The sequence below is a fragment of the Neomonachus schauinslandi genome, chromosome 8 (genome assembly GCF_002201575.2).
Source record: "Neomonachus schauinslandi chromosome 8, ASM220157v2, whole genome shotgun sequence".
Lineage (NCBI taxonomy): Eukaryota > Metazoa > Chordata > Mammalia > Carnivora > Phocidae > Neomonachus > Neomonachus schauinslandi.
The window spans coordinates 55,188,139-55,212,887 of NC_058410.1; the positions used below are offsets into that span (position 1 = coordinate 55,188,139).

Consider the following 24,749-nt stretch of genomic DNA (forward strand, 5'->3'; position numbering starts at 1 on the left):
TTGTACATTTTGTGGGTTTGGACAAATGTATAATGACATGTATCCATCATTATAGTATCCTATAGACTATTTTCACTGCCCTAAAAATCCTCTGTGCTCCCCCATTCACCCCTCCCCAACCCCCCCCAACCCCTGGCAACCACTGATCTGTTTACTATTTCCACAATTTTGTCTTTTTCCAGAATGTTACATGGTTGGAATCATATAGTATGTGGACTTTTCAGATTGGCTTCTTTCACTTAGTACTAGGCATTTAAGTTTCCTCCATATCTTTTCATGGTCTCAATAGCTTATTGCTTTTAGCCCTGAGTAATATCCCATTGTCTGGATGTACCAAGGTTTATTTACACATTCATCTTCTGAAGGACATCTTGGAAGCTTCCCAGTTTTAGCAGTTATGAATAAAGCTGCTATAAACATCCGTGTGCAGATTTTTGTGTGGACATAACTTTTCAACTCCTTTGTGTAAATACCAAGGAGTGCAGACATTTTTAAGATTTGTTTTAGTTTCCATTTATGTTTTTTTTATTTTAATAACATTAAAACCCACCCTGTACGGGTGGGTGTATATGGGTCATCTTTTAGAAAAAAGTTCTTTTGCCTTCTCTGTACATATCCAGTTTTTTAAATCCTTTGATTTTTTCTTTCACAGTTTCTCCCAGAGTTTCCCCTTCCTCTTAACTCCCACTCCCATTTCTTTTACCTCCTTACATTTATTTTAGGTAATTGGGAATATATGAGCTGATCGTCCCTGCCTCCTTCCTGTTACTAAAATGGCTTTGTTAAACCATTGATTTCATCAGGAGACCTGTCTCCTCAAGTCCAGGCACCTCCTCTGGCCTTAAGGGACTTCCATAACCCAGTTCTCTCTTTCACCCCTAAACGTGGAAATTCATTTCCTAGAGATCACCTAACCAGTCCTCCAGTTTATGATTCTAAGATGTCTTCTCCAAATCCCTTGGACTTACCAAGCCAAACCAGACAGGACACAAACATCATTAGATAATAGGGATTCACATTACGTGAATGTGCAGTAGGCTCATCTAGGCTAACCCAGATGGATCTGTAAAGAGAAGGTATTGATCAAACTTAAGCCCTGGTACGTTCAGGTTTAACCCAGCCTCCTCCACGGTGCCACTTCTGCGCAGGACAGAAGAGTAGAAGTCAGGTTCTTGGCACCCTTTCTCTGAACAGTAGCCAGCCCCTGTTTCCTACTTATTTCATTCTGCTGTTACAGGACGTGATGTCTTAGTTTTTCCAGATAAACAGGCATTTAGAGTACATTTCCTATTCATTGTGTTTCACAGAGGAATTTGTATTCTAGTACTTTGGTGACTTGTGTAAGGTCATGGACCCAGCACCTGTCAGAAGTGGGAGTCCTGGCTGCCCAGTCCTTTGTCATTCACTGTGGTGCAGGCTGCAGTGGTCCCAGGGTGAGTCAGGGTGGCACATGCTTGGTCTGCAGTCTTTTTTGTTAGTTGTTTGGTGGTTCAGGCTTGGTTTTGTTTGTTTGTTTTTAAGGATTCAGATTTTTTTGTGTGTTTTGAGGAAGGGGGGCAAGTACATACTGATCAAGAAGCTTTTCAAAAATTAACATATCTCTGAAAATAGCCTCGCCCTCAAGATTACATTCATCTAGACAAGGACAATATTCAGTATATTTGGTACATAAGAATGTATGCCCCCCCCCCAAAAAAATGTATGCCCAGAGTGTAGTTTGCAACTACTTGATGTATAAAGACATATTTCAACAGATACCCAAGTATGACTTAAACTAGGAAAGCCAATACTTTGGTCATGTTACTTATCTTCTGTCGATATTAATCAGACTTCCTGTTATAGTACCTTAAAATAATTTGTCTGTAAGCGTGAGACTTGTAATGACATTCATAGGGATCAGCAGTCATGCTATTAATGAATGTAAACGTATTATCCTTTGCCATTGGGGGTGCAGAATATTGTTTCCCATCTGTTAATGAAATACATGCACAGAGGAGTTGAGAAGAAAGCAAGCTACCATTATACGTGATCAATCAATTTGAATGTACCCTGTGGGAGTACTGTTTGGTTTCTAGTTTTCCAGGAAGTATTGGGATCACTAAATCGGTTTTTCATATATTTGACAGCATATGTTTAAAGTATCGTGTGGGAGGGTTGTTTCCACACCAGCCACTCTGGATGACTAATTCTGTTTCATAAACCACCCCAGTGTCGTTGTTTCCAAATAGCAACGACTCATCTTACTTATTGTTTCTTTGATTGAGTTCTTAAGTGTTAGAGTGTAATAGCATTAAATTCAGGAAATGGAATTTTAATTACTGATTAAATAAGCTGGATTCTTGATGTATATTCATTAATCTGTGTTGTGCACAGTTAATGGGATAATCAAAATTTTAAAAGCAACTCTAAAACGGTACCTGATCATCTCGGGTCCCTGATTGCTGTCCACACATGTGTCCACAGATAGGGGGGTGTCAGGTATCTGGAGCCCCGGAGTTCCCATCAAGAGACCCTGACTGGCTGTTGACCTTGGGCAAATCGTTTGAGTCTTCCATTGTACTCACCTTGCAGGTGAAACGGCCCTACGTGAAGTTTCCCATCTTCTTTGACCCGCACTCCTAAGCGACCTGGCATAGGGAAGACCTGTTAAGTTTCCACTGTGACGTTTTCTGCCTCTTCTCATACTCACAGAAGGCTATGGAATCTTCTAAAACGTCCTCGCAGATCACGGTTGTAAAACTGAAGGCCGCATGTGGTGGCGATGATGAGTGAACACTTAACCTAGCACCCCACGCATTGGGCTGTTCTAAGTACTTGTGGTGCGGTGACCCTTACTTTGCCGCAGAGAATACCTCGGTCCCTCACTGATGCTCCTCTCTTGCTACTCATGGGGTCCGGTTGTGCCTTGTGATACTTGTGCTCTCCCCACCCCCCAGTGAGTTTGTGGACTAACCCAGGACTTCTGCTTCCTTCTAGGTATCATTTATCACTGTGACCTCACCAAAGAGGAGCTGGAGCCACGAGTCTTCCGAGAGGTTACTGTGAAAGGGATCGATGCTTCCGATTACCAGACAGTCCAGGTATGGAGCATTTACAAGAGTCAGAAAACCTGGCTGCCAGGCCGGGCCATCCCCACCCTAGTGGGTCAGGAGCCGTGGAGGGAGTGCTCGGGAGTACGGACCACAGGTGTTGTCCTGGGCACGGAGCATCGTCCCGCCCTCCTAGAGCATGCAGCCTCTGCTCGCATAGCTGCTGCTCTCCACGGGAAGCTGAAGCCCCCGTGCGGGGGTCTTACTGCAGGAGCTGCCAAAGCAACACCATTTGTCTGCTTGCCTGAGACTTGGCTAGCCCAGGTCTTGGGGTGTCTCAAGTAACAACGTGGATCTGCTCTATACAGTCTTGACTCGAGCGCTGCCAGTCTGTCTTTTCTGCCTGACGGTCACAGGTGCTTGTGCCTGGCACAGCCGAGGCGCTCCGTAAAATACTGTAACGAATGACTTAACTGATTGTCACGGCACCACAAGCTCCGTCTCTGGCCACCCATCCTTTCAGGTTAAGAATCTCCATTTTTGTTTTTCCAGCTCCCCGAAGGCATTAAGTCTTCCAGAAACTGAATCACTTATTGATTGAGGATGTAGCATGTCCTGTTTCCTTTGCAATGGAAGGTCACCTGTGAGGTACCAGGTGTTTACCAGGCCTTTCCCACCTGGACGGCTGGACCACACAGACCACAGGTTAGGAATCCGAACTCTGGGAAGGAAGTGTAGAACACAGAGCTGGATGCTCCCAAGGATGTTTCTGTGAAATCAGGGCATTACTTTAGCTTGTTGAGTTACCCTTCACCTGTCTAGAAATGGTCAAGATGATGGGCTAGATCTAGATCGTAAGTAAAGTGTTGTTTACAGAAACCCATGGTGGGCAGGATCTGGCCCAGGGCTGCAGCCTGTCACCCCCTTGTTCTAGATCAGGAGTTGGCAAACGGGCCTCTGGTTTTGTGGGAGAACAGCCATGCCCATCTGTTTACATAGTGTTGGTGCATTAATAGGGTGGGTGCAGAAGGACTATATGGCCCACTAAGTCTAAACTACTTAGTATTTGGCCCTCTAAGAAAAAGTTTACTAATCCCTGGTCTATATTAAAAAGTACTTCTAAAATCCAAATGTTCTCAGTAGGTGCACAGGGCCTTTGTCACTTCATCACTTCAGTCTCTGTCAGGCCTGAAATGTGCATATACTCATTGGGTGACACTGGGTGAGTCACTTAACCTTTCTTTTTTTTTTTAAGATTTTATTTATTTGAGAGAGCACAAGCAGGGAGAGTGGCAGGCAGAGGGAGAAGCAGACTCCCTGCTGAGCAGGGAGCCTGATGTGGGGCTTGATCCCAGGACCCTGGGATCATGACCTGAGCCGAAGGCAGACGCTTAACCAACTGAGCCACCCAGGTGTCCCTCACTTAACCTTTCTACTGCAGGTTTTTTTAGCTGTAATATAGAGATGGTATTCATTTTACAGAATTCCTGTAGGGTTGTATGACATGATGTATATTAAGTGTCTGGCACATAGAATATAATCCATTTTTCAATCAATATTAGGAATAAATATAACAGACTATTAGTCTTCTGTATCTGTTTTGGCTTGCTGCTGTGTTCATTTTCAAGGTGAGCTGCTGCCTGGAGAGAGATTCTGTGGGAGCCAGTAGCCCGTCTGGCGCTTACATGGTTCGCTAATTCACCCTAGTCTTGTATTAGACTTTAAAAATCATTTTTAGGCTGTCGTTCTTTGCCGTTATCCCTTTTCTCCATGTATTGAAAATTTGTCCTTACCAGATGTCACATGTGACCTCCCCAGGACCTATGTCTAGTCGGCAACCCCAGGGCCAGGGTGTGCACATATACACCATCACCTCCCCCATCAGTAATGCCAGGGATGCCCAAGCAGCACCCACTGACTTCCCTCTTTCACCCTCAAGGGTGCAGCCTTGGCTGCCCTAGAATTGGGCAGTCACCCAGGCGAGACCCCCTGTCATCGCCTCATCTCTACTATGCAGCCCCTCAGCTCTATTTAAAAAACACATTATTGTCTTCTCCTTGCCAGCTTCCCACAAATAATGAGTCTGCAGTTACCTTTGGGGTTCAGGTGAGGGAGAGGCACCTGTAATAATGCCAGGGAGGCAGCTGCTTACAGGGAAGTAACTCTTCTCACGGTGAGGGCGGTTGGAGTTGTTTCTCCTGTCAAGTAGCTCTTCTTGTCCGTGCTGGTAATAGTAATATTCTTGATGGTGATACACAGAGAAACTAGTTACCAGCTAATATGTTTTGTTTTCTTTTATAAATGAAAAGATAAAACATTACAGCTGAGCAAGTGCTTGGCGGAGTAGAAATCTCTCCGCCATGTAGGTCGCCTGACATCTCCCCATTTAGCCGGGGAAGAGACGAGCTGGGGTGATGCCAGTAGTCTGTATTATGGGACAACCCAGCTCCTCTGTGCCTGGCTCCCTGCTTCACAAAGAAAACTTCCCCCAAAACAACCTTTTGTTTCTACCACTGCAGTAGGGAAGAAAAAAGGGAGGAAGATGATAAATATTTAAAAGGGTAGTAACTGGACAGAACACATTGCATCCCACATCTCAGTGCACTGCTCCTCATTTCTGGATTTTAGAAAGTGGAGCTATGCCTGTGGACAGAGTAGATGTATAATGCCTACAGGAGAGTTTCTCTCTATTGATCATACACGTCAGACGTCTTGCAGTGAGTTAACAAAACAGAATTCTTTCATCGTTTACAGGTGCCTTTGAAATGCTCTTTCTTACCACAACACCATAGACTTATATCACTTAAACTCCATTGTGCAGTGGTTTAGAGTCACGTGTATCAGCAGAGCTTTGACGTGAAATGTGAGCGTGACAGATGTTCTCACATTTTGATTAGGCTCTCAGTGGTGTTGCCAACAATGACCTAACCATTGTAAAAGCAGGCCCTAGAGAGGGATTTGTGCATGAATGGAAAATGTCATGATGGTGTGTAATAGAAACCACAGCATTTTTGGGGGAAAAAAGGATATTTTTGTTTTCAGTCACTTTAGGGTAATGTCACTTTTGATTCCTCTTGACCCTGGTGTTTATATTTATTCCATATGTGATTTAACAAGAAGATCCTCTGGACCATTTGCAATTCCTTCTTACATTTTGTGAGGAATGTTATCATTGGGAGCAAACACTGCAGCACAGATTATGCTGCATAGTTGGTCGATGCAATTAATGATGGTCATGACCATGTACAGGGAGAAAGAGAAGGTCAGAGAAACATGTGGCTAAATAAACGACAGAGGACTATTCTTGTGTGCTGTACATTCACCCAGGACCCAGTGCATCTTGAATTTGGGTGGGGGGGAGGGGAGGAGGTCTTGGAGGATATGGTGTCATATTTCGCTGGCAGACATAGAACAAAACTGTCCGTATAACCTTTACCCATTCCTGACTGCAGCTGCGGGTGGAAAATTGATCTGTATCAGGAATATAATTTTGAAAATCAGATCCTTGAAAAACTGTTCATTTCTCTTCCAATCGGGGGGGGTAACATATAAAAATTTAGTTTTAGATAGGGTTATCAAATCTGCAGTTGACTAATCCTGTCTTTATTTTTTCGTTGTGAATGACACGTCCACATAATATTGATTAGAACCTCTGCGCCCCTCTTTTTAAAAAGAAGCTGAAATACTGAACATTAGAAATTACATTCATAAAATAAGTTTGGTGATAAGTGATTTACCTGAAAAAAATCTGTCTACCTTTATAATCAGTAATGTGTTTCATTTTAAACAAACGTGAAGTAGTAGGGACATGGTAGTTAAATTTAGTCTGTCAACAAGTATGACCTGACCTTCAGTGCCGCTGGGACTGTTTGAATACAGAGAATTTCTAGACACAAGGCATTGACCCTGGGAAATTTACAGTCAGACTGGAAAGTTGAGACATACAGATCTGAAAGGTCAGACACCGCCAGGGTGTTCTGTGAGTGAGCAAGGGCAGGGTGCAGCCTTCAGTCAGAGCTGCAGTGTTGAAGACACAGGAGGGTGGGGGCTTCCGTAATCCCTAGCTCCCCATGAGACTCCTGACCAGTTTTGCCACCACCCTCGTTCAGAGACTGCCTCTGCCTTCTCGGGGCAGGTTAATTTCATAATTTCACCGCAAATTCAAGGAGGGAATCATGCCCTCCGTATCCCGTGCAGTGGGCTTGCCTTTTGTTGTTAGTGGATGGGGTAATGTTTGCACTGTGGTGGAACGTGGCATGATACGTAGTGGAGCAAAGTACACTTTTTGGTTTCTCAGTATCTCATTTTTGTCCAGCCAGGCTGAGAGATTGGCTTTTTTTTCCTCCCCAAATGAAAAACAAAATTTATAGACCTGAAAAAGAACAGTGAACGGAGTGTACTGTAAATAAACTCCATTATCGACAGTTTCCACATTTCATAAAAGACAATAAATTGGAAGGAAGGTCCATCTTATAGGTGAAAGCAAACAATATAGTATGAAAATAGTAAGAATCATCTTGATTCCTGTTTTCTTATGCTTAGTAGGGACTTTGCTGAGGTTTACCTGTAGTAATGCATATGAAACACCAGGAACATCTCAAAGGTGGTTTGCTGGGTAACTGAAAAGAAATGTTAAAATTAAATAATTCTTTGGGTTTACTAAGATGCCTTGAGGTAGAGGGAGTGGGAATTTTTTTCTTTAATTTAGTGTAGGTTTTTCTAACCTTGGTGATAACTGGTTTGTGGTTGCTAGCATACACAGGCTTTGCCATTCAGAGAACATGTTCTCAGAACATTAATTAGTCTTTTAACATTTGTTAACTTCTGTGCTGAGCTCATGGCACATCCAGTTTTTGAATATTGACTCATGCACATCCCCAGTGAGCTGACCATTGAATTGGTGATCATGTTTTTCTGTAGCGCTGTGTTCTTGCAGGTACCAGTCAGAAATCTTCAGAAATGTTAGTGAAGATATCTGGATATCTACAGATAATACTGAGCTTACTGTCATCCGTAATAAAGCCACTTAAATAGATTCAAATTTTGTTTACCTTGTTCTAAGAGTCATGGCTTTTGAGATCCATAAAAAGTTGCAGGTTACTGAGCTTTGCTGATGTGCAGGTGGGTCGATTTCAGTTAACTGAAAACAATTCAGCTAACTGCTAACAGTTTTAGCTCCAGCTCCTTGCTAGAAAACTATCTTGGGAAAAGAATGTCCTATTTCATTATCCTATAGAAAACAAAGTAGCAAGTAACTTCCTTCTTGTTATAACTGAATCAGTAGCATGGTATCATCTATGAATAATGGTATGTGTACAAATGGTACTTATCTTTTGTCATTTTAATAATTTTGTTTTGTTTTTAAAAATGAATCTGAATCTTGAGGCGCCCAGGTGGCTCAGTTGGTTAAGCGCCCAACTCTTGGTTTTGGCTCAGGTCACGATCTCAGGGTCTTGGGATCAAGCCCCATATCAGGTTGCATGCTCAGAGTGGAGTCTGCTTCTCCCTATCCCTTGGCCCCACCTCTCTCTCTCTTAAATAAAGGGATAAATCTTTAAAAAAATAAAAATTAATCTGAATCTCAGGGTATGTTATTCAGATTAGATTCAGCTGTGAGCAACAGGAAACATCAAAATAACCATGGCTTAAAGAAGAGAGACGTTTATTTCCCTCCCACAGAGAAGAAGCGCAGGAGGAATCAGTCCAGGGCCGACTTGGTATCTAAGGTTTGAAGAATCCAAGCTCCTGCTCTCTTGCTGCTTCCTCACCCGTCGCTTCGGTTCCCAGTGTCTTTTCCTGGTCCTCCAACACTGCTGGCCATCCAGCCACATTATACCCACTTTCTAGCCGACAGGAAGGCAGCAGTAGGGAAGACGATGGAGGTGGGGGAGGGAAGGTGCATGCCAGCTATCTTAGAAGCATGTTTGCTAAAGGTGACATGTATTCTGTCTGCTTTCATCTTACTGGTGAAAAAGTACTTGTCTGGCCACACCTAGTGCAGTGAGGGTTAGAGATGTAGTTCCAGAAAAAAATGTGTGCAGCTAAAAATTTGGGCCTTTTTATGGAGGAGAAAGGGGAATAGACATTGGGGGACAACTAGCAACCTGTCACACAAGACAAAGCAGGACTTCAGCAAAAATTTTTGGTGTGGATGGGGCACCTGGGTGGCTCAGTTGGTTAAGCAACAGCCTTCGGCTCAGGTCATGATCCCAGGGTCCTGGGATTGAGCCTTGCCTCAGGCTCCCTGCTCAGTGGGAAGCCTGCTTCTCCCTCCCTCTCTCCCCGCCCGCCCCCCCCCCCCCCCCGCTCGATCACTCGCTCCCTCAAATAAATAAATAAATATCAAAAAAAAAAAAATTTTTTTTGGTGTGGACCCTGAGACCAAGGAATCCGGTACCTAAACCTCAGGATCAGGATTAGAAAAACAAAGACTGAAAAAGGTGAATATTCAAATATTATAATTTCAGACAGCAGAAATCATGTACTACGAAGAAGCACCCTTTAAAAGAGGCTCTTCTCCCATGAAGAAAGACCTTTAATATTGCTTCCAGAACATGAGTATATGTATTTCTTGAATTTTGGTATTAACTTTCGCAGAAGTGTGATGCAAGGCAACATGGGACTCTGAGAATTAGAGTCAAGATTAAATGTAAGGGGTTATCTCGGGGAGGATGAAGAAACCAGGTAAGCTAGGTCCACATGGCTCTCCAGACGTTCGACTCCGTGCTAGAGTCTTCTTGCCTGGGAAAGCCAACTCCCAACCACCCCTCCTGTGAAGGACATGGACACGCCCCATCCTTGCAGGACCTGCTCATTAGAATGGAAGCATGGCATGCATCAGCCTTTGGGGAGGGGGTCAAGTCTCTAATTTCATAGCCGCCTCTTTGCTTGTTCCTAGGTGATCTATTCTTCCACTTCCCTATGTTTTTGGGCTGCGGACAAAGTTGTATGCTTTCCAGTTGCATATACATTAGGGTTCATATAGTTGAGACCTCTCATTTTACAAATGAGGAAACCAAAAATCAATGTGTTTGAACAAAGGTAACAGTGTAAAAGTAATTGACAGAACTCCAGAGCTGTGCTAATCTGCACACTTTGTTATCAGGATGAATTATTTGCACTCTCCATAGCTCAGTTATTGTTTTTTCACCTCTAAAGTAAATTAGACTAAAAGGCTTCTAAGTTTCTATGGCTGCTTACCTTTAAAAATACGTTTCTGCATCATGTAAGTATCCAGCGATTACTTCGTAAATACTTGTAGAACCTGTTAAACAATAAAAATACTCTTTGTGAAAGGGGAGACACGAGGGGCCCAAAATACATTTTAAAAATTGCTTATAAATATTATGATTTATTTTAGTGTTCACTTCTAATCTCCTTGTTGCATGTTAATGAGATTCTCATTTCCTTATCCATTTGGTTAGATCATATATGATATATTCAGATACAAATACATACATTATATTTTAATCAGAGGAGTTTTATGTAAGTCTTAAATGTTGGTCCCTACACGGCAGCTTGAAACTCCACTTAAAAGTGAACTAAAACTTGAAGTGTTTATGGTTTTGCTTTTGTCATCTTACCTCTGCTGGACTTCCCCCAAGATCTTTTCTCAGGGGTTGGCACTAATACCAGTTCGGGTATCAGGTTGCTTCAAACTCAAATTCAGAAGAATATCCTCAGGTTTATTTTGGAAGTGCTAGCCCAAGACCTTGGCTTCTTGTGCAGTGAACCTGGAAGGACACTTTTATGCCCAAAGCAGGTGACCTTCTCAGTTGCTTTTTCTTAGACAAGTACACCCATTCCAGTGTCTGTCCATCATTTCTGCCTTCTTAATGGGTGAAGTTAGATTAAAAGTTAATAGGATTTGGTGGATATCTAGAAACTGGAATCTGGAAATTGCTTAGATTTTCTCTGTATGGAGAAGGCTCAATAGGAGAGAGTTGGAGTAATTTTTCTCCTGCTTTTCTGTGATAGTATCACCCCTAAACCCCAGGGGTATGTCTTAATGTAGGCTGCCACCTAGACAAGTGTTCTTTGGCTTCCTGCTCTGCTCTGTCTTCTCGGGCAGATGGGGAGAAGAGAACATAGGAGCTTAGTGTGGGCTCTCCACCTGCTACATAGTTCTTCCCCTCCCCTCTCCTTTGCCTGCATTACGCTGATGGCCGATGGATGAGAGATGGAGTAAAAATAGACCTGGCGCTGCAGACATTCCATTATCTCCCTGGAGGAAAGACCATTACGGCCTAACTTCGTTGGTCTGTGAAGAAGGAAGGAAACATGTTCCATGTCCATAAGTATAACCTTTTGATTGGGGTCAAGTGTACCTTGACCTGGGTTTAGAGAAGTAGACTTGATCATTCTCTGTTCATTCCCAGTGCTGACTCTAAGTGTAAGTGGCAGATTAGAAATGTTGTAATAGTGATAAACATGATGGCAAAATATCGCCAGTTAGAAGGCACTGTGAGGGTACTAAACAGGGACACACACAGGTTTTGGGCTGCGGACATTGTCATTGTCTGAGTCAAGTGGGAGCTCCTCTCCCCAACTCTTGAGGCCCTCTTTCATCCAACCCCGCAAAAGTGCTGCCTCACTGCCCCAAGTCCCCACCCCAAATACTCGGCATCGTCAAGGCTCAACTCCCAACCAAGTCCTTGCCCACCATGGGCAGACTTACCTCTGCCTGGCTCTCCTTCCTCCATGCTCCATCGTCGTACTGTTCATTTTCTTTACCGCAATTTCTGAAATTCTATACATTTTGAGTACTCAACCAAGTCCCAGCTTCTGTAGAAGCTTCTCTTCTTGTTTCTGGCCTGGGAAACTCCGGCGAAAGGAAAAGACAGGGAAAGGGGATAGTGTGCTGTTACTTGGAAGTAGACCATGGATGTGGGCATACCCTGCGCCAGGCTGCGTGCCCATTGTTCTCAGTGCCTCTGCTCCTTTCGTCACACAGTCAGGACTCTCATGATTTCCATTCTCGAGGGGAAGAGGCTGCAGTGTAGGGAAGTTAGATGAGTTGTCCCTAATCACACGGTGGCATAGCTGGTGCTAACAGCCCTGAGGAGTTCAGCCGGCTTCTTCCCAGTTGTCCCAGTTCACCAGTTGAGTACCTGGAGGTAGGTGGTTCTAGGTCTTCATGTAGGAACTGATAGAAAATGCTGTGGCTTTATTAAGACCCTGGAGAAAGCTTCATCGCTCACCTTGGTTAATGTCTCAAAAGAAGGAAATGTACATCGTCTACTCAAGCTGTATTGATAAATGCAGCCCATATAAATTCTTATACATTTAAAATCGTCTGCTAGTTGGTTCTGCTGAGTTAAGTCATAGCTGACCGACCTTGTGTCCTCCCTTGCCTCCAGCTGCGTTCGTCTACATGTGTATGTATGAGTAGATACCATTATTAATATGCATGTAAACATATCTTTAAATGACTTAAATTGACTCTCAAACAGAAAACCATTTAGGCTGCAAGTAAAATCACTGTGTATGTGCTGCCTTCATCAGGACCCTGAAGCCTTCCATGTTTTGCATAGGATATAGCTAGTTCAGCTCCGACGTTTAATGTGCATAGAGCTAATTTAAATATTTGGAAAAGATTAGAGAAGAGTATAAATACTCTAAACTGTGGCTGGTGCTTTGCTAGAGAATCTGCAGATTTGACTGTTGAAGTGCCGACTTTGAATCATTGCTCAGAATCTGCAGAGACAGGAGGGACCAAGGAGTGTTGCGGGGCATTGCGGCCCCACCTCTGCTCCCCTGCCTAGACTTCCACTCCTCCTCTAGAGCATGTACAGCTGCCAACAGGTGACTTCCTCACCTGCCATCAGAAATTGGTCAGCCTTGTTGTGGGGAGGTGGGATGGGGAAGAGAACCACTTTCATTCATCCAGTCTGTGTGTTTATTAAGAATTTACTCTGTACTGTGCATTGTGTTAAACAGTGACCCAGAGAGCTGTGGTCTTTGCCCTTATGAGGAGTACAAGCAGAAAGAAAAACAACAACAACAACAAAAACCCCCCAAAAACACAAGTGAACAGAAAATAAGCATGAGGATTGCAAGATGGGAGAAGGGCCGTGAGTGAAATAAGTAGGGCCAGGAATGACAGTGTGAATTGAGTGGGCAACCAGAGTGCCCTTGCATTGTGTCAGTGGAAACATAAAGGCAATATGCAAGGGAACTAACCAAGTAGAAATGTGTTAGAGCAAAGACCCTGAGAACAAGGTGCTTGGCCTCAGAGAAGACCCGAGAGAGGACTGGTAAGAGAGAGGGAAGGCAGGACCTCATGGGTGTGTTGGGGTTTGTTAGGGATCCCAAGTGCGGTGGGAGTCCTTACGGGGTTTTATACTGGAATGGGACATGTTCTGGTTTAAGAAAACCATCTGCCATTTTGTGGAGAATAGATGGAAGGGGAAGATGCGGCTGTAGAGACTGCTGGAAGACATCTGTAGCATTAGACCAGGGAAGACGTAAGGTGGCCTAGACTAAGAGAGAGACTGTGGACGTGAGGAAGAGTGGGTTTGGAAAATACCTGGAAGGTAGAATCAACAGGATGCACTCAGGGATTGCACGTGATGGGAAGAAGGGAAGGGATACATCAAGGATGACTCTGAGATTTGGAATCTGAGCAACTGGTACCACATACCAAGTTGTTGGCAGTGGGTCGGGGAGGACATGTTTGGGAGGACGAATATTTTGGACGTGTCAAGTTTGTGCGTGTTACATGGTCAGCCAGGTGGCAATGTCAAATATGGAGTTGGATATTTGAGTCTCATGCTCAAAGGAGAGATCTGAGTTGGAGTTAGAAGCATGGGCATCTTCAGTGTAAGTGTGTTGTTTAAATCTGGGGCAAGGACAGAATTACATGGAGTAGAGTGAGGGAGGGTCAGGACTGCACCCCGAGGAGCCCCACAGCCAGGGCTTAGCTGCTGGAGGAAGGGCCAGCAGGGGAGCCCCAGAAGCAGTAGCCAGGGAGGTACGAGAAAAGCCAGCAAACTGCAGACCAAGGGGGAGCAGGAGGTCAAGGGAAGGGTGTTAGAAGGAGGCAGTGGCAGACAACACTCAGTGTGGTTGGTCAAATAAGCAAAGAAGAAAAATTCTTGGATTTGACTGGGTGTATTCATTGGTGACCTTGACAAGAGCACTTTCAAGAGCAGTGGGGTCAGACTGGTGGCTGAACAGGGTATATTGAGGAAGAGGGGAGAAGACATGTGTGGTTTCTTATGGGGGGGGTGTGATTGAGGGATTGGGGGATTAGCTTTGCTTTTCATACATTGTTGTATTGCATTATTAGTCTAGTTAGCACAGTCTTGTATTAATGCTATAATCTGAAAAGCTTATATTTTAAAACTTTTAAAAATTTCTTAAGAAAAAGTAATCCTTGGTAGGCTAACTGAATATCTCTGTCTTTTAACAACTGTGGTTTGTCTTCCTACCCTCCCTTTCTTCCTCGTCCTTCAGATTACTTTTCAGATTTTTCATTTTCTTGCTGTAGAATACAGCTGTGCTAAGAAAACCAGTCAATGCAAAAAATCAGATTTTAACTTCATAGAACATTTTACAGATGGAGGCTTCCATAGCTTTTGTGGCAGTGTGTTCAAGATCAGGGAGGAGGGAGTTAGAGGAGAGGGAAGTGGGGAACCATATGTGCAGACAGTCTTGAGAACTTGAATTGCATGAGGTGAGAGGGGTGTAGAAGGTCAACGGCCTGTCTTATGAAGGGGGGAGAAAACAGATTATTGTGGTGTATTGATGGGTTGGCCAGTAGGAAGGAACCACCCCAGGAGCCAAGTCCCTTGAGAAGGTGAGAGGGTCCCAAGCCCTGGTGGAAGGCATGGCTTTCATAGGAGGGACATTCCCTCCATTGTGTCAGGAAGGAAGCCAGCTCCTTATTTTCCTTCTGTGAGACCTCTAGGGGCCTGAATTCTCTATCTTCTTTTTTTTTTTTTTTTTAAAGATTTTTTATTTATTTATTTGAGAGAGAGACTGAGAGAGAGCATGAGAGGGGGGAGGGTCGGGAGGGTCAGAGGGAGAAGCAGACTCCCTGCCGAGCAGGGAGCCCGATGCGGGACTCGATCCAGGGACTCCAGGATCATGACCTGAGCCGAAGGCAGTTGCTTAACCAACTGAGCCACCCAGGCGCCCCTGAATTCTCTATCTTCTTTTGTTTTGTTTCATGTTTTTATTTAAATTCTAGTTAGTTTTTATGTAGTGTAGTATTGGTTTCAGGAGTAAAATATAGTGATTCATCATTTACATGTAACACCCAGTGCTCATCATCACAAGTGCCCTCCTTAATGCCCATCACCCATCTAGCCCATCCCCCACCCACCTCCTTCCATCAACCCTCAGTTCTCTATAGTTAAGAGTCTCTTATGGTTTGCCTCCCTCTCTGTTTTTATCTTATTTTTCCATCTCTTCCCCTTTGTTCATCTGTTTGTTCTTAAATTCCACATGAGTGAAATCATATGGTGTTTGTCTTTCTCGGACTGACAATAAGTTAGCATAATACCCTCTAGCTTCATCCACGTCGTTGCAAATGGCAAGATTTCATTCTTTTTGATGACTAATAGTCCATTCTCTGTGTGTGTGTGTGTGTGTGTGTGTACACCACATTTTCTTTATCTTACCTACTGTTTTTTCCAAACAATTTTTGAGTTTTAACTAAAAATGAAGAAGTAGTTTTGAAATTTTGAAATATGTGCATTTTTTTTATGTACTCAGTTTAAGGGCCAGAAGACTCTCAGATAGTGAGTGTGAGAAATTTTCTGCTTCTTATGAATGAGTTCCTTCTGAGTGCTCTTTTCTAGATCAGTCAGATCCTTCAGCCTAGGCTGGCTAGGCTATTGCAGTTAACAAGCACCGTCACAGTCTCAGAGGCTTGAAGTCAGAAAAGTTGACATTTTCTTCCTGTACACTATCTGTCGGACCTCCTCTGGGGCTCTGTCCAGGCCCTGCCTGAGGAGCCTCCCCGACCACGCACTGCCTGTCCCTGTGGCACAGAGTTCTAGAAAGCACATCCCATCCCATGGTGGCCTTCAGTCCTTTTGTCCAGAAGTGTCCCCTCCGTCCCCTGGCCACATGTCATTGGCCAACCCCATGTGATGGGGACAAACCAGCTTTAGAGTTGGCAGATGGTGATGGTCAGTCATCCTCCACGTGCAGGAAGGAGAGACAACAGCGCCCACTCCGATGACACCACATTTCCCTCCCCAGAGAAAGCAGGGGGGCTCTTGGGGGAGCACGGGGTTGCCTCTGGCCCCATCTTTGACGTGCAGCACCTGAAATTCTATCAGTAGAAATCCATTTCATTATTTGTAAGCTTTCGTTTTCCAAATATTTTCCTTAAAAATACAAGCAGCTCTAAAGAGCTTAGTCATTACCTTTTATTTTCTCCACAGGCATTATTTTTTCTGGTGGAGTCAAAATCGTAGCAGAGTTTGTGTCCTGAACAGTGTTTTACGTAACATGTATTTTCCTACTTTACCTCATAAAGAACATACAGCACTGCTCCGCCTGAGTTGCTGGTGACCGCGTGTGGCTCACGTCACAGGTCTGCGGCCGTCCGGCCTCTCGGAAGTCGGCCCGAGCTCTCGGGCCTCCATCACGCCTCGGTGGACCCGTCTGGACGCAGGAACTTGCGTCGGGCCCCACCAGTCGGTCAGAGGAGGGCAGGAGGACGCTGCGGGCCGCAACGAGTGACCCCTGGGCGGGCAGCGCAGCCTAGCAGGCACTCCGCCGTCTCCCCGTGCACGCGCTCTGGCGCCTCTCACCCCTGCAGGCCGCCTCCCGCGCGCGCCCACCCCTGCGAGCTGAGCTCTGGCTGCGCAGCTGCGTCCCCGCAGTGACTGCTCTCTCCTCCACTGCCCCAGGCCGGCCTAAGCTATGGGGCTGGCAGCAGAAACTGGGGCTCTCTGCTCCACCACGGTACCCTCCCATCGGTGGAAGGATAGAGCTCGTCCCTCGCGGTGACCTGAGCCCCGCGATACCGAGATTTCGTGGTGTTGGCGGTGGCGTGGAATGATTGGCGTTTCTCGCGACACGTTAGCCGACTTGCTGGCTGGGGTCAGTATACGCAGGCCAGACAGCCAGTTCTGAGATGTGTGGTCCAAAGGAAGAGGCTGTTTGCTCTCGTTTCACAGGATAATGTGGCTTCTTAGTAAATTGCCTATCCCTTATGATTACGTTTGTCTGCCGGTTGACCAGCCTCAAGTAATGCCCACAGGCCTCCCCGGGGCTGGGCCCTGGCCCCTCCTGCCAGGCGCTGGGCCGCACTCACGCTGGCCGCCTCGCTCTCCCTCCCTCCCTGCTGCCTTCCTCTGCCTGGACCGCTCACCTCCACTCCTTCGCTCACCTCCGCTGCGCTGACCAGAGCTCCCTTCTCTCCCTCCCGGGCCAGTTAGCAGCCCTTCCCCATCCCAGCTTCCCCTCTGTCTCTTCATTTGTTTATGTGATTCTCTGTCTTCCCTTCAGAAAGTGGCTTTCCCCACTGCTCTGTCCCCAGAGCCCAGAGCAGATCCATATAAATATCTGACAAATGAGTAAGAGAAGCCAGTCTGAAATTACCTAGTTATCACTGTCAGAAACCTATGCGAATGGATCATTCCCTTTCTGTAAAATTCCGAAAGGAGCCAGCTCCCTCTCCCCTCCAAAGGTAATTTCTATTCAAAACCAGCAAATAGTGTCAGAAAACAAATGTTTGTTACCGTCTGTACTTCTGTGGAGTTTTTGTGTGATCTAGTCTTTAAGTGTATTTCGGGTCATACATAGTCTGTGACCACACTATAGAAATGATCCCTGAAAGTATAGTCTTCATAGTCTGTGACCAAAGCAGGAAATAATCCTGTCCCTCCTTTTAGAGCATCAAAGTTAATTTTTTTTTTTTAAATATCTTCCTGGTACACATTTATTGTGTTGTTGTTTTCTTGCAGGTGTCTGGGAAACTTTTAGACAAGCTGAGCAATAAAAAAAAAAAAAAAACAGTTCTACTAACGTGCAAATTTAGTTGACCAGGATTCCTTGCTACGTTTTATGAGAGTGTGTGATCATTTGGATTTTTTAATTAATGCTTTCAGACTTTGGAAACTTAATTCTCTCCCTTTGGCTTTTGGCTTTTCTCACAGGTTTTCTAAAGCAGCCTCTCATATTTCACGTGCCACTTTCCCTTTCCTTCATCACTCCTCAATAGTTTATTGATTTGTACATATGGTTCTTTTCTTCATTGTTCATGTTTCTTGTAACATATTCCCTTGCTGTGTTTGTCTAAGCAAGGTCCCCAAAGTCCCAGTGCCTCACAGAGAGAAGCTGGGGGGATGCCTAAGGCAGTGATAGTTATAATACTAATTTAAATAAAATGGAATTTCTAAATGAGAAGATGGCATAAATAAATAAAAATAATTATTTCACAAATACTTACCAAGCTGCTACCTTGTAACCGGCAGTGCTGAGACTATAAGGATCGAGGATAGCATTTACTAGGGGAGATGATGCGATCGAACATTTGTAGCAACTTGATGGTGGGAGAAACGATACAAAAGGTGATCCCAGGTCCTGTGAGAGCCCAGAGGAGGAGGAACGTCTAAGACTGTCCCTGGATGGCTCCCAGGAAAGGAGCTTCGGGCAGACAGGGGAAGGTCACGGGAAGGAGGAGAGCTTGCGCACAGAGGCATCCCTAGCACCAGGGCTGCACCCCACCGGCAGAAGATGAGCCTGGAGATGCAGACAGGTCAAACCGTAAGAGTCTGGTATGCACCCAAATAGGGTGAGATTTTATCCTCTGGACAGTGGGGAGCCCTTGAAAGGGACTATGCTGGATACCTACGTGACATTTGCCAGGCGCTCAGAGAATTAGGGTCAGGAGTCAGGGAGAACCATGAAGGCTGGCCGTGGTGGTGGTCATTGAGCACCTGGGCACAGACTGAAACCCCCAGGGGCATGTATGGGGGGGGAGGACCAAAGGGAGCACGAACAGTTAAGGACTTGGGAGGTGGCCAGGAAAGTAGCAGACTGAAGAAGCTGTGAATGGAGCCACTGAGCCCAGCCATCTGGGAGTGAGGAGTCTCCTTGCAGCCCTGGGCTTTGCCTGTTAATTGCTAGGCAGCACAGATAGGACCGGAATTCGCTAGATGGAAGTTTTTGTCCACAGTGTGCTATTTTTGTGGCCAGCTTTTCTGCACACACCCCTGATGCTTCATATCATCAAATGTTCCCTATCCGCCATCCTGAATGCCATCTATCATCAGAACAGACGCTGTTCTTTTCCAGATCTTCTGTGAACATGAATCGATTATTCATCTGAAACGTTCATTTTCCTTAGACTTTGATATTTCACTCCCTTAATGCCTTGATTACAAGTGATAATAAAAAGGTGTGTGTGCATACTTGAAATTACACTATTTCCACATTTAAAGCATTTAAAAATGAATAGGCAAGATCTCCCTTATCATGATAGCGCTGGGGTGAACAAGGTGGTGGGAGGCATTTCATAGTCATCAAAAAAGAAAAAAAGGTTATTACGGTTCCACTGAGAAGATTTTTGCTACTGTCATTCTACTGCACAAATAGGAAACCATTTCACACAGCCAAGCATAGAATATAAATCGAAGAAGTTGTGCTTGTAGCTTTGCAGCAGGACTTCTGAACCTTGTGATTTGTGTTCATTTGCTCCCCTTCCTCTCTTCCAACCCCTGGTGAGTGGCCTCCAGTGGCTGGCTGTGATGCTCCTGGAAGCCTCTACTTGCGTGTCTCCCCATTGACCACCTCTCTGCAGCCCGCCTTCACCAGTATGAGTCCACCTCTGGCTCCAGGTTCCCCAGCGGCGGGGAGTGAAGTGCACTGTGGCGCTCACGAGCTCCGTAACGATTGTCGTTTAAGCAACCTGAAATCATCTCCGATGGGTTTTTCCTGCCTCTGACTCTCCCAGGGGGTTATTTTGGTGATTTGCATTTGCCGTGTCCAAGAGACTCTAGGTAGAAGCAGATCGGTGTACTAGCAGCATTGGAGGTGTGCAACAGAAACTCCCCGAAACGTCTTTAGGCCAGAGGATTTTACTTCCAGATTCCCCTTTTCAGTATTCCAGTCATTCATTTCTCCGTAGCGAAATGGTTTTGTGTGCATCTGCTCCTCACAGTGTTTTGATGTGTCTCCCTTTCCCTTTGAATATAGGAACGAAAAAATGGCAATTGGACAGTTGTGCCAGCTCCCTGGCTCGAGGGCTTCTGTCGGTGCTGCCCTCGATTCAGGGCCACTGTCGGCAGCACGTGGTTCTGTCCCAGCCCCTCTCCCCCCCCCCCCCCCCCCGACCAGGAGGTGCTTGATTGCACAAACACTGCTCTCCCTTCTCACTAACATCTGTCTCTCTTTCCTAGTCCAGCCTTTTAAGGCATGCAGAGCTACCAGCCCCAGATCCTTAAAGCTGTATGGTTGCTTCCCTTCTGTTACTGAACATTCTGGCCAGAGTTTGTCATGTCAATATGTCACTTGTTAATTTTACTTTTCTAAGGCAGTAAAATAAGTGGTCCACCATAGTTTTGAGTTAATGAGAATTTGAAATGGATTTCAAGTATTCTTTCTGGGTTTTTATGACGCAGGTGCAATCTCATGCAGTAAATTACCATAACTAAACCATTTCAGAGCTATAAAGCTCGTCCGCCATGGCATTGCTAAATTAATAGATTAACAGCTACACATAAAGAAAATATCAGATGTTAAATATTTTTCATTAGTAATAAGTTGGAAATTTGTGACCTTATACAGTCTCTTGAGTGCCTCAACCCAAGTTAATTTGTATTTCATTCCTTTTCAGCTTATAAGCATTTTGATGCCAGACGCTAGACTGCTTTATTTTATAGTTTTTTTTTTCAAAGCACTGCCACCTGAAATACTTTTTTGTTGTTTGATTGCAGCGTGGTGTCCAGTTTGAGTGTCTATGCAGGGATCCAGACTTGTTTTCTAAGTGCTCACTGTCTTCCAGGCACCGTGCTAGGTACAGAGAGGTATACAGAAACGTGACGGCACCATAGCCATGAACAGGGGGTTCAGGAGGGGGCCCTGGAGGAGGGCCAGGGGGTTTGTTGATCCTTTGTTCCTAGTGACTGACAGCAAGGAGTCTGGAGTCTGTCGGCCCAGCTAAAAATCCTGACTCCATCACTCCCAGGATATATGACCTGGACAAGTTACTTCTCTTGGTCAGAGTGACCCCCCCAAAAAATGGGGCCTTCATGGTATAAACCTCATATGTGGATTAAATGAGGGAATATTTATAAATCTCTAGAATAGTGCTTGGTTCATGGTAAGAACTATTTAAGTGTTTTAAACAAATCAAGTAAAATAACATCTATTTTGACCTAAGGACTGAGGAAAATCCTATTGTGAAAAATACAGAAACCTACTGGTGGGCACTTTAGTATTTTTTTTTTTAATGTACAGAACTTTAGTTGATAGTTTATATGGAAATTTACTATCACTAGGTTCTGTCTCCAGAGCCTCGGCTGACTTTTGTGCCCTGTGTTTTCATTTATTTTGACGTTTTCAGGTAAGGAAGAACTTTCTGACAGTGAGAGAGGCTCCCAGTGAGCTGCCGTTTGTGGTGTTAATTTCTTTCTTACTACTAGAAATAGCCAAGCAAAGGTTGAACCTGCCTGAGATACAGCTTTGGGGATGCCTGCGTTGGTTGGAAGCTCGAGGGGGATCAGATAAGTGAATTCCTTAGAGCCAGTGAATTTTTTTTTTTCCCAGTTGTGGTTTAGTCTGTGAAGCCTGCTGACCTGGGGACCTAGAGATGGGAACGGCAGTTTCAGTGGAGGGGACAGTTGCAGTTAGGAAGGATTCAGAAAGGTAGAAGGTAGAAAGTGGAGAGATTTAATGACGTCTAAAACGTGGATCTCGTTGTGTAGAGGATGGGGAGGCGTTACACGTTGTCAGGAGGGAAGTGACCTCGAGTAAAAGGAAGGTTCTCTCTCTCTCTCTCTTTCTCTCCTTGATCTCAGGGAGATTAATCTGGTAACAAATGCCCAAAGATTGGAAGCAGGAATCCTGTTAGAAGTCAGGGGGCCTTCACATAGGTGGGCGGGGAGGGGACGGTGTGCAGGAGGCATCCGAAGTGCCTCTGAGCCTCAGGAACTGAAGGAAGCTGGCATAGGCCGGGGGAGGGGGCGGCGGGGATCAGAAGGAGAGTGTTTAGTGTCCAGTTCTATCTTGTTTAGTCATTCATCAAACGTTCACTGAATGCGAGCAGTGCCAGGTTCCTACCCCCTTGACGACGGACTCATGACGCTGTTCTCATAAAGAGCAGAACAAACACGTGTCCGTTTGACGTGCCGCCTCAGTGCCCCTGTAGTGAGCCTCGTTGCCCACACCTGATGTATTCTGTGAGGGCACCCTGAGACAAACACGGAGGCTGCTTTCCCTGAACCTGTGCATGCAGTAGGTCCTTCCGTTTTATGAGGACGTCTGACTATGTGGGCCTCGACCACAAAGAGGTCAGATCAGTGGAACTGAAGATGGCGACTGTGGTCTGCTATCGAGTCCTATTTATTCATCCCAGCCCTGAAAGCCTCCAGACTCCAGCCAAACTCATCAAAGTGCCACGGTCCACGTGGGCCACTGTCTGTCTTCCCTTGTGTTCAGCACCTTCCCATTTCTCTTTCACTTCTTGCTCCACATTTTGGAACCGGGAATAGGCTTATTATTCCAAAGAACAGATGGCCCAGCCTTGGAGAGCTGAGGCATTTCTGCAGAGACTATCAGCAGAGCACTTAGCCCGTTGTTGATACTCAAGAAACGGACCAAAAATTAAAATAGATTTTTAAGTATACTGACGTTGCTGTTATTGAGGTGCCCCATAGGAGTTTTTAAACCTCCACGGTTAGAAAACGGTCTAGCCACCCTTTGAAAAGCAAACGAAAAGGATCTGGAATAGAAATTTCCCTTTATATTTTCTGCCCAAAGGTGACTCTTAAAACTCCTCCCCACTCCTCCAAAGTTAAACGCCTGGAAATTAGATAGGATTATGACCTCCTAATATCTGGCGGGTATCTTTAACCTAAACACTGTACAGAAATGTGCAGCACCCCCTTGAAACTCTGCGAGGTTCTCCCTGTCCTTGCTTTACAAGGTAATGGAGGTTCAGCGGTTGCTTTCTGCCTTGTTCTTTGGGCAGTGGGATGCCCTGACCCTGTTCGCGTTGACCAGATTTCTGAGCGGCTCTGCTCCTCGTCACATGCGTTTGCCACACTTAAGCACGGGGCACACAAGTGGCCTCTGTCAACTCTGATAAAAAGGGAAGCTCAACACCCTTTCATGCACATTCTCCTCTAAACCTGTCAGGCCCTAAAATTAGGAAGGAGCTGTGCTCACCAGACATTCTTCTCTCCGAAGGGCTTGCCCTTTGCAGTTTGTCTTCATCTTTCGTGGATGAGCGCGTCCCTTTACTGGGGAAAGTGAGAGTGCCGGCCTTTGCCTCCGATGGCACCAAACCCGAACGAGAACACATCTGGGGTTGAAGACTGATTGTTTTCAGAAGCTTCAGTGGTTGCCCATGTCTGAACGTCTTAGCAAAACTGATTTTAGTACTAAGTGTGTTCATTTCAAGAAAAGTAATCATTTCAGTAGAGATGGCTGGTCTCTTCATGACTGATGTCGTTCTCTTGAAGAACGGTAACATTTCCTTGATTTCTTAGGTTTCCTTGCTCTGCTTTTTTCCTTTAAAGGAAGATGTTTTTATCTCATCTACTGGAAACCAGATTCACATGTTAGGAGAGCTGGACATGTATTCAGTGACTGTCATCTCGTGCCAAAGCACGCTTGTAGAGTAGCATTGCTTTATATTTGGTGATGCCTCTGGGAAGTCATGCTTGGCAATAAGGGATGGTCATTTCTGGACATTTTTTACTACATGCTTTATATGTCTCTTACCTTCAATAGTTTTTTAATTTAAAGCCTTCAACTCAAAGATCTGTGAGCTCTTATCTGCGAAATAATCATTCATTAGACTATGGCCTTAAATATGCAAAATTGGAAGCGGCCTTAAATTTAAGTGATTGCTTAGAAAGTGGGGGTTGTTAACTGTGTCTGTTACACCTTTTAAAAATATTATTGAAACAATTTTTTTAGTAGCATGGCATTGCAGGATATTACTGGGCTTTTTATTATTTTAATAATCTGTCTTGAAGATGGTAACACTGATGACTGCTTGGAGAAAGATCATCTTTCCACGCAGACTTACTTTGCTTTAAAAAAGTAAATATAATAACCTCTGTATCTGAAATACGGCTTTTGACATGCTTGAATGAGTCTCCTTTTCAAGAGGGCAACAAAAACAGAAAAGCAAATAAATCACAGTATCTCTGGCAGAATATTTGTCCCCTGGTTTCCTTAGAGACTGGTGATTATTGTCTTGAGGGGAAAAAAAAATCTATTAAGTCAGTGCCAAAGCTTCTAACATTTGCAAAATTTTACACAGGTACACCCAATAAAGATATTTACAAGGAAGCAATACCATAGAGTGAATTACTTTGTGATAAGATTAGGAAGAAAACCCTGGACCAGGGTCTTAGGAGACCATGGTGGTAATTTTCCATTAACTGGCATTGTCACCTTGGCAGGTATCTTATCTTCATGGATCTCAGGTTTGTCCTTTATATAATAAGAGCGTGACCAGTGTATGAGGTCCCAGAGTGACGATCTCTCCTTGTATCTAAAACATCGTAAATCTCCAGAATTTGA

General features: G+C 44.8%; 1 protein-coding gene and 1 pseudogene across 2 annotated transcripts in view; one reads left to right on the plus strand and one right to left on the minus strand.

Annotated features, from left to right (window-relative positions):
• LOC110583178 (prolyl endopeptidase) overlaps positions 1-24,749 on the plus strand; it is a 180,045-nt gene that overhangs the window by 135,592 nt on the left and 19,704 nt on the right. For both annotated transcript variants that reach the window (XM_044917365.1, XM_021693230.2), the window contains exon 10: positions 2,977-3,080. In XM_044917365.1, the coding sequence (XP_044773300.1) occupies positions 2,977-3,080 (104 nt within the window). The remainder of the gene's footprint in view (positions 1-2,976; positions 3,081-24,749) is intronic.
• LOC123325669 lies at positions 17,710-17,838 on the minus strand (annotated as a pseudogene).